Here is a 14,583-nt window from a genome sequence, read left to right on the forward strand (position 1 = left end):
CCAAGTGTGAAAAAAAAACCCACGTTTTTTTGTGGGGTGGGCAACACTAGTTCTCAAACGTGCATGTACTATGACGAAAGGTCACGGAGAAACTGCCACCATATTTGGCAAAAAGTATCAAAACTTCGGCTCAATTCATAAACACGTGTCAACTCTAAGGAACCGATGCCATGAAAAGAATCAGTCCACCCATCACTGTAGTTTTTGACAGCTGAGCTGCGTGCTAAAGGTTTAACACGTGCATCCTGGTTGTATCAACACACTTAATGAAAATTGTGTATTTGAGCAGCCTCAGCAGTGTCTCAGGTTCATTTACCCCTGAGCATGATGTATGTGTGCAGCATCTGAATACAATCACCCAGACTGAACAGTGATGTCTGATGGAAAACCATTCTAGCGACAGAGAGAAAGAGAAAGGGATGATGGGAAATGTAATGTATTCATATTACGTGTGGGTGGTGAGGATGACCAGGCAGCGGAGAGTGAAATGAGAGACTCATGACTCACCCCATATTCTTGATCTATGAGCTCAGGTTTGAGCAGGAAGTCTGGGTATCCTGTCATCACCATCATGTGCTTCAGCTGGGAGAGAAGAAGAAGGAGAGAGCGTGATGGAGAGACGGAGAAAGTGGAGGACAAACAACTGGTCCAGCATCACCCTACATCCGCTCACAGTGACTAATAGGTACCTACACACACTTGTTTTTGGACCCAGCACATACACGCACACACACGCACACACACACACTGGCGCATCAACTAATCAAGCAAACCCAATGTAATAGGATTACAGGGAAGCTCTTTATATTCAGCAAGGCCCTCTAAAAGGATTATAACTTCAGATTGTAAAAGTATTAGAAGGGATATCTTGCAGTGCAGACCCTAAATCAGCACCACAGAGAGATCCGGATTAGGCGATCCTCACTTCTCAATGTCAAGCCCTTGATGTATTCTATCACACACTTCCATCTAACCAAGCAATCAATCAAACCCCCGGAAAGAAAGGAATTGCAAAGAAATAATTAAATCCTTTTCAAATACTAATCGGATCTGGCGGGGAGCGGCGTTTGTGATGCAGAAGCTGAGTCGGGCACTGAACCTTTGCTCTGGCAGCTTCCTTGGTGGCATCATCCATCCAGTCCAGCTCCTGCAGCCGGAGGTCCAGGGAGTGCTTTATGTCCTCCACCAGCTCCTGTACCTGGAGGGAGATCACATCATAACAGAAGTTTTAAAGTTCCTGAAAACACAATTTATCAGTCAGGTTCTTACTGAATACACCCATTTATTACCCAAAGTTAGAACATAGATCGTACTTCACATGATATATTTCTCTATTTGTGTGTTTCTCACTGGTTTAAAGTGGGTGTGATGACTGTCAGGTGATGTACGTCCATGCACCAGTCAGGATTTAACAATATTTATCAATAGACAGTGTATCACACACAGTAGATGTCAGTCAGCACGCCCCCAGTTGGAGAAGCAGGCTGGAGTCTGACATGGAAGCTAAGTGATGTACTGCTGTGGAGGGGTCAGCAACAAAATGTGTTTTAGCTGCCTAAAAAAATCAATATCAGTTGAGGTGTGCACTATATTGAGAGTATTTTCACTGCTTCACCTTAATGTCAGACAGTGATTTCCAACGGGAAAATGAAGCCGTTATATCTCTCTCTTCAAAGCCAGACTCCATTGAGAAAATCAGTGATTTAACAACACTGAACAGTTTTTGTGTTTGTGTTACTTTGACATTTAGACGGGTTGGTTCAGATTCACCAAAGTCACACAATAACACAAACTAACTAACTAATCGAGGCAGCAGTAGACCAGCAGCTCCTGTGTTCAGCATGCTAAAATTATTGTTTTTCTCAACTGATATGAGCTGTTGGATGGAAAGGTAAAGCTGTAAAAACATACTCTCAGCACTGTATACTCAAACCAATATCGATTTTTTCAGGTTGCTAAAAAACGTTTTGTTGCTGACCCCTCCACAGCAGTGCATTGCTTAAATTCCGTCTCTGACTCCAGCCTGTTTCTCCAAACCATGGACATGCTGACTGACATCTACTGTGTGTAATATACTGACTATGGATCCCACACAACCCCACTTCAAAAATTCAAAACTATCACTTTAAGTAGAACTTGTACAATATACTAATAAAAGTTAATAAAATGACTGGACAGAAATCACAATTATAAATATTAGGTATAAACTCATCATCAGTGCAGGTCTCAACATGTGTGTCACCATTAAATCAAACAGAATATGTCAGCGTGAAAAGGTGTGTTTTCAGACGGGATTTAAAAGTAGAACAGGAGTCTGCAGCCCTTTTTAGATAGGAGTTGTGCAAATTTGCAGGAAAGCCCAATCAGTCTTTTTTCAGCATTGGCAGTATAAAAACAAAATCGGGGAGTGCAGCAAAATGCCGTCTACCTACTTTTGTTTATACAGAATGTGCCTTTTTCGGGGCAATGGGGGGCGTGAGCAAGTAACAAAACATGTAGCTCAGCGTGTGACGTAAACAATGACGTGGGAGGGAAGCCGCGGCTGGTCAGGCGGCGATTCTCTCGTAAGTCGGCCCGTTCTTCACCGTCCCCGTCATCTGACGGTTAATGGCCTCTTCGTTTGCGAGGACAAGGAGGGCGCGCAATTCCTTGTCTCCCCAGTCGCTCATCTTTACAGTGTCTGTCAGGTTTGTGTTTCCCTCTTGCTACTAGCTGCTTGCTAATTCCTGCTATCAGCTGTTTCCTGTTTATCCACCGCCAGTGGCTCGCACGTGCGGCGTCATCAACAGCTCCTCCCACAAGTCATCAACAGCCCCTCCCACAAGTCATCAACAGCCCCTCCCTTTGCAGAAGGCCGCCTCAGTTTGTTTAAACTAAAAGGGTTCCGCCAATATGTCTACCCTACGAGGCGGAAAATTGGGCACCTCAGATCAACTCGCCAGTCCAGCTGCTTGCCGGCAAAACAGCCCAACATTCGCCGAAAATCTGGCAGTGTAAAAGGGGCTAATATTGCGAATGTCATGTTGGAGAGAGTTCCAGAGGCGAGGGGCAGAACAGCTGAAGGATCTAGAACCCATGGTAGTCCAGTGTGCAGATGATGATGTGAGTTGCAGAAGAGTATCTAAAAGTACAGGAGGGTGTGTAGATATGAAGGAGTTCAGACAGGTAGGAAGGGGGGTGGTTATGGAGGGTGTTAAAGGTGAGAAGCAGAATCCTGAAATAGATTTATTTTACAGGAAGCCAGTGAAGCTGCTGGAGAACTCTATGTGCTAGGTATCCTCCTGCGTCTGTTCTGACATCCTGGGCCGCCACAGTTAACGCCGGGGCATCAACAAAAGCATGCGGTTAGGTTTAGGAAAAAACATCATGGTTTGGCTCTATATTCATACGGGAAGCAAACAGCTGGCTCCTGGGTGAAAGTCTAGGGTTTGTTGGACCCATTTCCTGCCGCTCCTCTTCATCCTTTAGGGACTTTCCAGCTCCTTAAATTAAGTCTCCATCCGCAACATTTCAAACTGATGGTGTCCAGCAGACTGGCGGCGTATTTATAACCGAGGCCGTCCAGTAGTGTATCATACTGTTGCAAAAAGTGGCCTTTATCACTGGTGTCTGACTCCGAAACTAGTGACAAAGCGACGGTATTTGTTGAGCTCGGAATAAGAACGGACTGGACATTTGTCATTTCTTACACAGACTGTATGAAGGTACATGTAGCTTACGCTCAGATTTGGGATGTTATTTGTTTAATATTCAGATACATTTCAACGTCCTTGAATATAACCATAATTATACCCATATAATATAAAACCTGAGTGTAACACTAATTTGTCAATATAAAAAATTTTATTGGACTCACTCCATTTCCCTGAGACCCACTCAGAGGACCACCTGTGGGTCTCGGGGACTCACTACATTAAAAAACCCATCAACATCTCTGCAGACGCTCGTGTTTGTCTCTGAGAAGTGCTGCTTGTGTTCCCGACTGACAGTTTGGATTTCTGTTGTATCCGATCACCATCATGGTGGATTTGCCTCCACATTCATGAGCCCACTGCTGCAGTTTTTGATGTCAGGTCTGTGTAATGTGAATTCCCGTGTCCAAAATGTAATTACCACTGACCCTATTTGCAGCTGAAACACGCCACAAACCACAAGTCGAAGCGTTCAACCATCACTGAATTTCTATTTCATTTTAAAAACAGCATGGGACATGGTTCTATTTTCCAGCTGCCAGCACCAACGCAAGTCAAAGTGACTGAAATGGGACGCTTTGACTCGCCGTCTGTAATGACACAAGGCTTACAGTTGCTGCATACAAGCTATAATGTGAAGCCACCGTGAAACTATAATTACTGAGAATGCCTTTTGTCCTTGTTTTTTGTTTTGTTTTGCTTACTTTTTGCAAATTCCAGAAGATGAATCATAAAGAGGAGGAAATAACCTCAGTATTAAGGATCTGCTAAGAGGAGATATACAGTGTGGATTAAACATGTATCTGGCACCAAGAAATCACAGTTTTAGAGTACTACCAAAGATCTGTTACGCTGATCATCCAAAATTAGAGGTCTGATGTGACTGACAGTTCAATTGCCATAATGTGGCTGATAAAACTGATCAGCTGATGGTTTGGAGCTACAGAAATACTCGCAGCAGTGCCACAGAGTAGAATGAGCTACTCACAGAAGTCATTTCAAGTAGTGACAGCTGGGACTTCCGGTTAAGGGGGCCTGCTGCCATGGTTACACACCTGCTCTTTGCCTTTGCCACTTAAATAATCTCATTTTGCATTAATGTGCCATAAAATATGTGTGTCAACGTTCTACAAGTGAATGGGCCAAAGAAAGGAAACAAGGACCAAAATATGACAACCAAAATGGTTTTAAGGAAGACAACATGCCAGGCTTGGATTAGGAAGAGGGAAGCGGTGCAAGCCTTTAACAGACAGGTACCACTGCTGAAGCAACGAGCATGGAACGTCCCTCCATTGCCGACATTATAAAGGCCACACAACCCTTCAAACAAGACTTTCATACTGAAATGGACGCTGTGTTATCAGCAATTAAAAACATTCAAACTGACATTAGAGAAGAATGAGGTGCTTATCACTGAGACTGAACAACACATATTCACCACTGAAGACGACATCAACACACAGCAAGGGGTTATTAAAGACTGGGGAAAAAAGGCAGTTAGTGACAGCTGATTATTATTTTAACCACCTAAAAATGAGAAGCTGCTTGCTGAATATTTTGCATACTGCTCTTAGCTGATGCCATCACTTAGAACTTTCTCTAATTCAGACTCTAATGTAGCTCTTGGACGTATTCTGAGGTCTTGCAGAATTGTCCAACATCAAGGTTTCTTTCTGGCAACAGGATTGAGGAATGTTTAATTTCCAAACTTCCGGCAACTTTTAAACAATTATACTTCTGCTAGGGCTGGGAAATATTGGAAAAATCAAATATTACAATGTTTTTGACCAATACTTTGATTTCAAACGATCAAAAGAGACATTTTTGACCAGAAATAATAAAAAATAAATAATGTTTTACCATATGTTTTGCCTACGATTATAAATAAAAATGAACATGGTAATTAATTAAATACATAAATAAATAATCGTTATTTATTTTCATGTGATTTTTTTTGTCAAAGCCACAGAGAGCCACTGGAGAGGGGCTAAAGAGCCGCATATGGATCCAGATCTGCAGGTTGCCTACCCCTGGTCTAAGTAGACATTTATACCAAATTTGAGAAAACTCCCTCCCTCATATCTGTTTTTGAGATATTGTGGTTATGAGAATGAGATGGATGCAAGGTCACAGTCATCATTGAGTCCAAGTAAATGTTTGTGCCAAATTTTAAAATAAGTTCCCTCTAGCTGTTCTTGAGATATTGTGTTCACAAGAATAAGACAGACGAGGTAATAATGACCTTGACCTTTGGCCTTTGACCACCAAAATCATCGCTCATCGTTGAGTCCAAGTGGATGTTTGTGCCAAAGTTGAAGAAATTCCCTCAAGGCATTCTTGAGATATCACGTTCAGAAGAATGGCACAGATGGACTTGGATCTGAAAACATAATGCCTCTGGCCATGACTACCACCAGCCTGCAGGCATAATGAGATTTTTGGTACATAACCATCAGTGATGTGGATATAACGACTAAGTGGGTGAAGTCAAATAACAGAACAGCGAGAACAGTCTGGTAAGTTCAGAAATTTACGCCACTTCACTGTAAAGCAGCCTTTAGGACCAGGAAAAGACAACACTTCAGTATTATGACATCCAAAATCTAAGATGACATCTCGTCTCCTATGACATCAGATAAAATGCCAATATATTGCCCTAACTGGTGCGCTCTCAAACCACCACACACTGTCTGCGACTACTAAAAGACACTGGGACATGTTGTGTCCTTCAGCCACATTGATGATTCAGGATAACAAGAAGGCTCGTCTTTCCCGATCTGTGTCCTGTCTCTCAGCTCCAGCTCCTGAGACTCATTAATTCCTGTTCATGCTGAGGTAAGCAGCATCCCTGAGTCAGTCAAGGCTACACACATCGCCACCGGCTACAGGGCCGCTACCCCTCGTGTTGATAATGAGGTCTCCAACCTGTGCGGACCTGCCAGCACCGTGCTGACTGATGTCTGCGATACAGACAGTATCAAAAACGCAGTAAACCAGCTTGAGACCTTCTATCCTGCCCACATTACACACTCCACTTTAAGAAGAAGGATGGTTTGAATGATGTTTAGATGCTTGTGGGATTAGCACCCACTCCATGTGGTTAAAACCTGCCGCACTGTAGGCGTGATCTTCTCTATGCTTTAATTAATCAGAGAGGCTCCGCTAGCTCGAAGCATTATTGAAATTTACACTTGGTATCTTATTAGAATCTTAAATGGAACATTAGGAGCTCGGGAACTTAAATTTCAATTAAGGTACAGTACATAGAAAGTAATTAGCGCCTAGAACGTATCCAGTTGTGTCAGACTTGCTTTATGCTCTACAGTCCTGAGCTCTGGCAGAGATTTAAAAAGTTTGTGAGAGGACAAGAAAGGCAGCTCAATAGAAGATAAAGTGCGTAGGATGGACTGTGAGAGTATGAGAAGAAGAAGAAGGTGAAGGGAAGATGATGGAGGGCTTAAAGATGGAGCACAGGGTTACAGAGGTTAGAAATCCCATTGGGAACCATATCCCCATGTCCCAGAGTTGACATGAGAGTGAGATAAGAATACATATGGGGGAGGATTACAGTGAAAGAGAAGTGACCAAAGGGCAAAGGAGGGGGGATTAGGAGTGACTGACCCAGGCTGAGAGGAAAATAAAAAACAAAAAGCAGTGAGTGAGAGGTAGAGACTGGAGACGGGTCTGATCGGCGAGGGGGGTATATCCAGATCCAAGGCACCGGAATCAATCAAAACCATTCAGCCATGTCAGAATGTACAGTCGAACACCCTCCGCCCCGACACACACACACACACACACACACACACTGCCCCCACAGAGCCAAAGAAAATGATAAACTAGAAAAGAAAAAAGAACGATGGGTTCAAATTGTAGAAACTATAAAAATATTATGAAACTTCCCAGATTAGAGACGTCTCAGGCGCTTGTTAAATACTATTAAATGTTTCTAGTAATAAGTAGTCATAAAAATTCAATCCAAGGACAAGGACGCTAAAGTGAAGTTTCCTTTCGCCGTCTGTGAAGGTTGAGTGTAATATTATTTTAATGTAGTCAGTGGTAATTGCAGATAAACTCTCATTACTGATTTATTTTCTCTAAGTAGTAATAGGAACACCTTTACATATTTACAATGCAGCTATTCACATGAAATTTACACCAGACGTTGATATTAATTCAGAAAACTTTGCAGATGAAGACATCTTCAGGCCTCGATCACACAGAGAGTGTTTTAACAGCTGGAAGTGGCTTTTGCTTTAAATGAGATTGAAGCTTTTTGCGTTGGTTTGCACCTTCTGTTCTGCACTCTGAACTCCTCGAGTTGGAAAACTTCAACTCAGATCAGAAAAGCGCCCCATGTCATCCACTTCTGGTGCAGCTTGGTGTGGCATAACGTGTCTAAACTGATAACGGCAAGGCAAATTGGCGCAGCATGGTTTGACTCAGCCCACTAGAGTGCAGCCTGGCAAGCTAACAGTGAATGATGAAACTAAGTAAAAATAGAGTTCTTCAGGTCTCATTTGGCAGTACAGGTTGAATTGAGCTAACTCGTGTCACAGTTTAGGCCTGCACTGCACTCAACACGCAGTTGAGCTAATGTTTTTCAGTGTACTTCAACTTTAATGGGCACCTGGGTGGAATCCAGCTACTGTCTGGATTATATTATTTGGACGTATAGAGACAAATCTCCTCTAAAAACAAGACAAAATGAAGGCCATGATAATTCATCCATCCATTCAAATACAGCCCATCACCCAAATGTCCCACCAACCACCCACTGGCCGACCCCCAACCGTACCTTGGCCTTGCTCTGTGAGGAGAAGTGCTGCTGGACGAACAGCGCTCCCAGGGCCATGCCGAAGTGTTTGTTGGCCTGAGTGAGGCAGAGCCTGCCCAGCTCCAGCTGCTGCTCGGTGCCGTCGATCTCCCGAGAAAACTCATGGATGGTGCTGCGGAAGGCTGTGGACAGGTGTTCACTTAGCGCCGCCACAATGCGCCACAGCATGTAGTTATGGAGAACCCTAGGAGGGAGGAAACAAGAAGGACGGGTCAGTTACGTCAGGCACTGCTTTAAACTGGTTATAGTTTTCTGCCTGTTAAAGAATTTTATTGAGAGTTTGCACAGATCATAAGATCAGTTTCCTATTTTAATGACAAATACAGACGACCACCATCTATTGCTATGGAGAGTTATTTCCTCTCACGCAGGCACAGGACATACGTGCTAGTTCACTGTAGGCTGTAGTCTTGTGGTGACTTCAAGTGTAACACTGTGGCTGAGACACAGGCAACATAAAGTGACGGAAACAACAGTTGGCCTTGCAGTGTACAGTAGCCGCAGTCTGCGTTGCCCTTAGTTCTTTAATGACGATTAGGTGTGTCTGGGCAATAATGGCTTTGCAAACCCATATGAGAGATGGACAGGACAGTGTGAAATGAGAAGAGAGAGAGAGAGAGAGAGAGAGTGGGGGATGGCACACAGCAAAGTGCCGCAGGCTGGAGTCTAGCCTGCGGCTGCTGCAGCAAGGTAGCACCTCTGCACATGGAGCGCCGGGACCAACCACCATGGAAAAACACTGAATAAGTCAGTTTCACATCACAAATCAGTGTTTCTCCGATGCTGTTGGGCATGTCTCTGCGAGCCACTAACCTAACACTTGCTAATCTGTGCTCACCCTTTTTCTCTTTTGACTTAAGGTCTGGATGGTTTTTACCAGAAGCTGAATTATCCACAGAGGTCTCTTCCTCTCCAAAACAAACAAACCCAGTGATTTAAACTGGTAAAAACACTGAATAAAGCAGTTTCATGTTAAAAAAAACAAGTGTTTTTCTGATGTTGCTCATTGTGGAGAGGCTGCAAACCATGGTGGCTGCACGGTCTTACTCAGTCATCGAAATCTGGCGTTTGGGCAGTGACTTGTGACGTCAGAAACCAACAAAGAAAAAGGCATCCTTCAACGTTGGCATGCTACATGGCCGGTTGACGTTATAGCTTACGGCGCCCGGCGGCATCAGGAGGAACACGGCGGGACAAGGACGAAAGTTAAGGCGGTGAAAGTCCGAGTGGGGCGAGTGGGAACACTGAGTTTCACCCGAGAGAGTGGTGTTCATGTGCCGTAAGATTCTCTTCTCCTAAACCCAACCATTTCCTTTTGTTCCCTAAACCCAACCATGTGTGATGTTTGCTGCAATTAGCAGTGTTGTTCCGACATAGTGCTTTTATTTTGAAAGAGACTGTATGTAAACGTTAATTTCCTGTGAAAACAGAAGTGTATTTTGAAAGAAGACAATGCATGTAACAGGCAGAACTTGACACGGCGTCCCTTACCCAAGGTATCTTGCACGTCATATATGGACGTGGAAAGTGCATGACCAAACGTCAATGGCCCTATCTGCAACCAATATTTGGTTTGTCCATTCTGGGCTACTGTAGCATGGCCATCGCCGTAGATGAGGACTCGCTCCACGTGTACATATAAATTGCTCATTCTGAGGTAACAAAAACACAATGAATCCTATTTCCATGTGATTACACACTACAGAAAACATACTTATTATAATATATTCCATTTCTGCCAACACATTCCCCTAAACCTGACGCACTGGACCTTTAAACATCTTTAACATTAGTTTCTAGGTTACCAGACCGACTAAGGCTGTCGTAGCAAAATCCCTGAACGTATGGAACTGAACAAGGATGAGTTTCGTTTCTTATTAATTAAACCTTCCAGTGGTAAGAACAAAAGAAAAGTCTTGTTTTCACATTCAAAAGTTAGATAGTGTGGCTTTAATGTGAGACTGTAGCACTCTTCCTCTGTGCTCTCTTCGTAAAGTGACATCTACTGTGTCTAACTGTAATCTTGTTCCATCTGGCCCACAGCTCTGTTTTTCCATCTGCCCTCTGAGCCACTTAAGAGTCAGAAAAGTTAGAGGCAAAACAAGAGGGAGACAGTGATCGAGAGCGAGTGGCGAGGAGTCAAGAGGACCCAACAGTTTAAGAAGAGCTCCCTCTAATCCAGAGTGACTCACAGTGGAGAGGCAGCAGAAGGGTGAGGAAGATGTCGAGCGGGAGGAGAGAAAATGGATCATTCATTTATGTATTCAAGCTGTGTCTTCCCCCCCTGATGATGGAGTGCTGGTGTGTCCTCCTGCCCCCACTGGGTGCACACATCCACTCTGCCCTGCGGGGACAAATGCCCCCCTCTCCCACTGCGAGGCTCCATGCGGACCTCAAGGCATGTTGTTGTTGTTGTTTTCCCCTGTTTTCTTTTTTTATTTTCCCTATGCATGACAGATATTAAATCAAAAGCGCCTTGGCAACAGCACCCCGAGGTCCCGCCAACAAAGCACTTGTGAAGTGAATTTAATTGACGGGAAAAGGGAGAGCAAGGCGGGAGGTGGAGGATGGGAGGGTGAATAAATGAATGAGAGACTCAGGTGGTGTCCTTGATCATCAGGACCATCTACTAATCAACATGTGTTACAGGTGTGGCTGCTTTGTGTCGTTCTGTTATCAGCTGCTTGTTGCAGATTATTTTGAGTCGTCACATGTAGACAGGTGTGAGTTTATAAATGCGTGTGTGTGGGAGTGTGTGCAGCTACTGTACATGGATGGTAGGCATCAAACTACAGCATTTCTCTATGTGTGGGAGGGAAGAGTAACATTTACCTCATCGTGTTTCAGAAAAGAAGCAATATGAATTCACACTTCACACAAGGGGTTAATTGGAAGCCTTAATTAAATTTCCCACTGTTTATATTCTCTCATGCACTGTGTGATGAAGAGCGATGGCGGTCTATGGTGTACCTGTAACTGGAGTTATATCCAGGTAACTTCTATTTCACCTTGTGTCACCACTGAGCAGGAAACCATCACTCATTGTGATAAAGAGAGACTGTCTTCCTCCAAATTACCACCACATTTTTACAAGCAGAAATTACGACCCATATTTATGTTTTTTGTTCGGCGGCAACCTCCAGCACCCGTAGTAATTATTACGGGAGCAGCAGAGCAAGAAAGTCCATTTGAAGGGTTGGGAGGGAGGGCTGCCCCTTGAGAGACGGAGATTCAATTTGTCAGTCGGAGAGCCCTCAGTCGACTGAGACTGTTTCAACTTGAGCAGTCTTTATTTTATTTTTTGCTGGCAGTGTACTTATCGGGATATTTGGTCCCCAGATTTTGCTGTGGAGTGAGCACTCTTGACTTTGACACTACTCTTTGGTACAGACAGCTGTAGACACAATGCAGCAGCACAGAGGAGGAGAAACTCTGCACCGTAAGGCTCTGACAGAACATTATCTCCTCTCTTCTGCTTGGAAGATCACAGATTCTCAACGTATTCTCATAGAACGGTTTTTATGATATCATACGAAAAATGCGTGCACAACAGTTCGTGTTTGTGCCCCACAAATGACGTTACGTCTCTAACATGCACTTACGTTATTAAGGTAAAGTTATGGAGGTTAGGTTTAGGAAAAGAAACATGGTGAGGACGTACTTAAAAATGACTCAAAGTTCACACGGATCCGAACACGCGACTCCAGGGAAAAGTCCTGTGTGTTTTTTTGTGACCCATCCACCACCCTAACCTGCCTCCTTACAAGCACTCGGGACTGCTTCCTTGTTTACTCCCATCAGCACATTGGTCACGGGGTCGCAGCCTTTCACGATACATGGGATATGTATGAATTCGGGTGTATTACTTTTCATAGGAAAACATAGGAAAGATTTGTGAGAACAGCCTGAGATACTTAATACGACACAGTCTCTGGCTTTTGTTTGATATCTAGTGTATTATAAAAATGTTAGCACCGTTAGCTTGTTTACCATATTACATGACTGCTGCTGTCACGCTAAACGTCCTGCTGAGCCCCATTCAAACTTTAAAACTTTATGAAATAATAAGCAATGTTGAATATTTATATCAAACGGCCAAATCTGATCCGACTGACATAATTCTGAGTCCGGTACAGCCCACGTTTTTGTTAGGCGGCAACCTCCAGTGGCTGTAGCAATGATTATGGGAGTGTCAGGTGATGTAGCAGGGAGTGAGCAGTTGAATGGGTCAAACAAACATGGGACTTTCATCCAAGAGACCGTTGTTTGTGTCCTGTGCAAAACCAAAAGTCAGCAATAATTTAACAACATACCGTAGCATGTCATGTCATGTATGTGACATAAATTATGTACATCATGCAGGATACGTTGCATTATGTAACTTAAGTAAGAAACAGTTATTTTAGGCCGAACAATGATCATTTTTCTTAACATTATCAAGACCACATAGACCCATTTTGGTTTTTTTGGAGGGGGGACGGGGGATCTTTAGGAAGAAATAGCAGGTCAACAGTACATGCCACATAGAAGTGATATATATCATCTAAAAGCTGGTAACCTGAAGATTAATTTGAGATCTAGCTCAGCACCGTGAGTCAGGGACGGGTGAGTGGAAAACACGTAGGTTAAGTGGCTGCTGAGAAATGCTATGAACGGTCAGTAAAGAAACTGAGACTAACTGCAGGAACTGTGTGTATTCAGAGAAATTAGACTTTGGACGAATGGGCGTTTGTTTTTGGGGTAATAGCCTGTCGGAGAAATGGGCTTCTGGTCTAGTGGGACATTTTTCGGACTAATGGGGCTTTGGAAATTTGGGCCATTTTGGGAAAAACTGCATGGCATAAGCTATGCAGCTAGTGTGGCTACAATGTGAGTATTTAAAAACAAAACTCATGCTGCTAAGTACTGGCACTATTGTACTTGTGATCTGCAAAGAGGACGTAATATATCAAATTAAGTTAAGTATTGGTCATCACCAGATCATTAAACCAAACTAATAACCCAACAGTTTAGAACTAAAGCTGTGGCAGCAGTTAAACTTGTAGCACCAACTTCTAACATGCTAAGACGATCTTTTTAATGTAATCTATTACTATTTTGACGTGCGACTCACACCTCCATCAACATGAAACCTTCACTTGGAATTTCATAAACCTTTTTCTTGCACTTTCTGACCTTTGCAACACTAAAACGGACTCTTAACAACATGTAACCCATAATCAATTTGCCTTTGGCTCCATGGAAACTCTCCTACGGGCTCAAGTCCCCCACTGTCCCCTGCATGGTCACACATGTATCAGCCAGTGTGCGCTTTGTGCTGTAATGGAGTCACAGCGGAGCTAAATGAAAGCAGAGGGCCTGACGGTGAGAGCGCTGTACAGATCAAGCAGTAGGTCTTAATCACCGGAGGACTGAGTGAAGGCTCATTAGCTGAATGGATTTTAATGGGGCTAGTTAGAGAGATGAAAAGACACTGTCCTTGTGCACTGCATCAACACATTACCACAGGTAATGACCCTGTAGGTAATGGAGGAGGGAGCGACTCCCCTGTTTCAACTTCACTGGAGTTGCGCTGTATTTCAAACTGACGGCGAGGAGAAATTTGATCATTTCACGTGTTAAATAATTAAATGAAACAGAAAAACGACATGCGAGCTTTCACACTGCAAACACAAACACTACAAAGACAGAAAATCACACATTTATCTCTTATTTTGGAGCAGACTTTTATCCAAAGCACCTTATAGTAGCATGACTGCATAGATTTTCAGCTGGCGGCACCCTGCTGGGAATCAGACCTCCACCGCTGAAAGCTATAGTGCCATGAAATCCAACAGCTTCATCGGGAAATGCTTTACAACTACTGAGAGTGTGTATTTTTAAAAGCAGTGGACCCAGCAGGAAGTGAATCCTCGACTGTGGCTCCACTTCTATGGATTACTCATGAACCCACATATACTGTGCGCCGCAACACACTGAAATAAAAACATGAAATGATAGACTCTGGCTGGCCCTCAAATTGCTCAAGAAAAACAACACACACCAGATTCCCAC

The 14,583-nt window shown here is 43.6% G+C and overlaps 1 protein-coding gene across 4 annotated transcripts in view; it reads right to left on the reverse strand.

The window, feature by feature from the left end:
• Positions 1-14,583, reverse strand: part of ecel1 (endothelin converting enzyme-like 1) — an 81,047-nt gene that overhangs the window by 28,095 nt on the left and 38,369 nt on the right. For all 4 annotated transcript variants that reach the window (XR_013490993.1, XM_033631501.2, XM_033631502.2 and 1 more), the window contains exons 7-9: positions 8,491-8,713; positions 1,100-1,198; positions 508-582 (exon numbers count right to left, since the gene is read on the reverse strand). Coding sequence is in view for 3 of the 4 variants with exons in the window: in XM_033631501.2 (XP_033487392.2) it covers positions 508-582; positions 1,100-1,198; positions 8,491-8,713 (397 nt within the window). In the remaining variant the exon portion in view is untranslated. The remainder of the gene's footprint in view (positions 1-507; positions 583-1,099; positions 1,199-8,490; positions 8,714-14,583) is intronic.

This window comes from Epinephelus lanceolatus, chromosome 4, assembly GCF_041903045.1.
Source record: "Epinephelus lanceolatus isolate andai-2023 chromosome 4, ASM4190304v1, whole genome shotgun sequence".
NCBI classification, from domain to species: Eukaryota; Metazoa; Chordata; class Actinopteri; order Perciformes; family Serranidae; genus Epinephelus; species Epinephelus lanceolatus.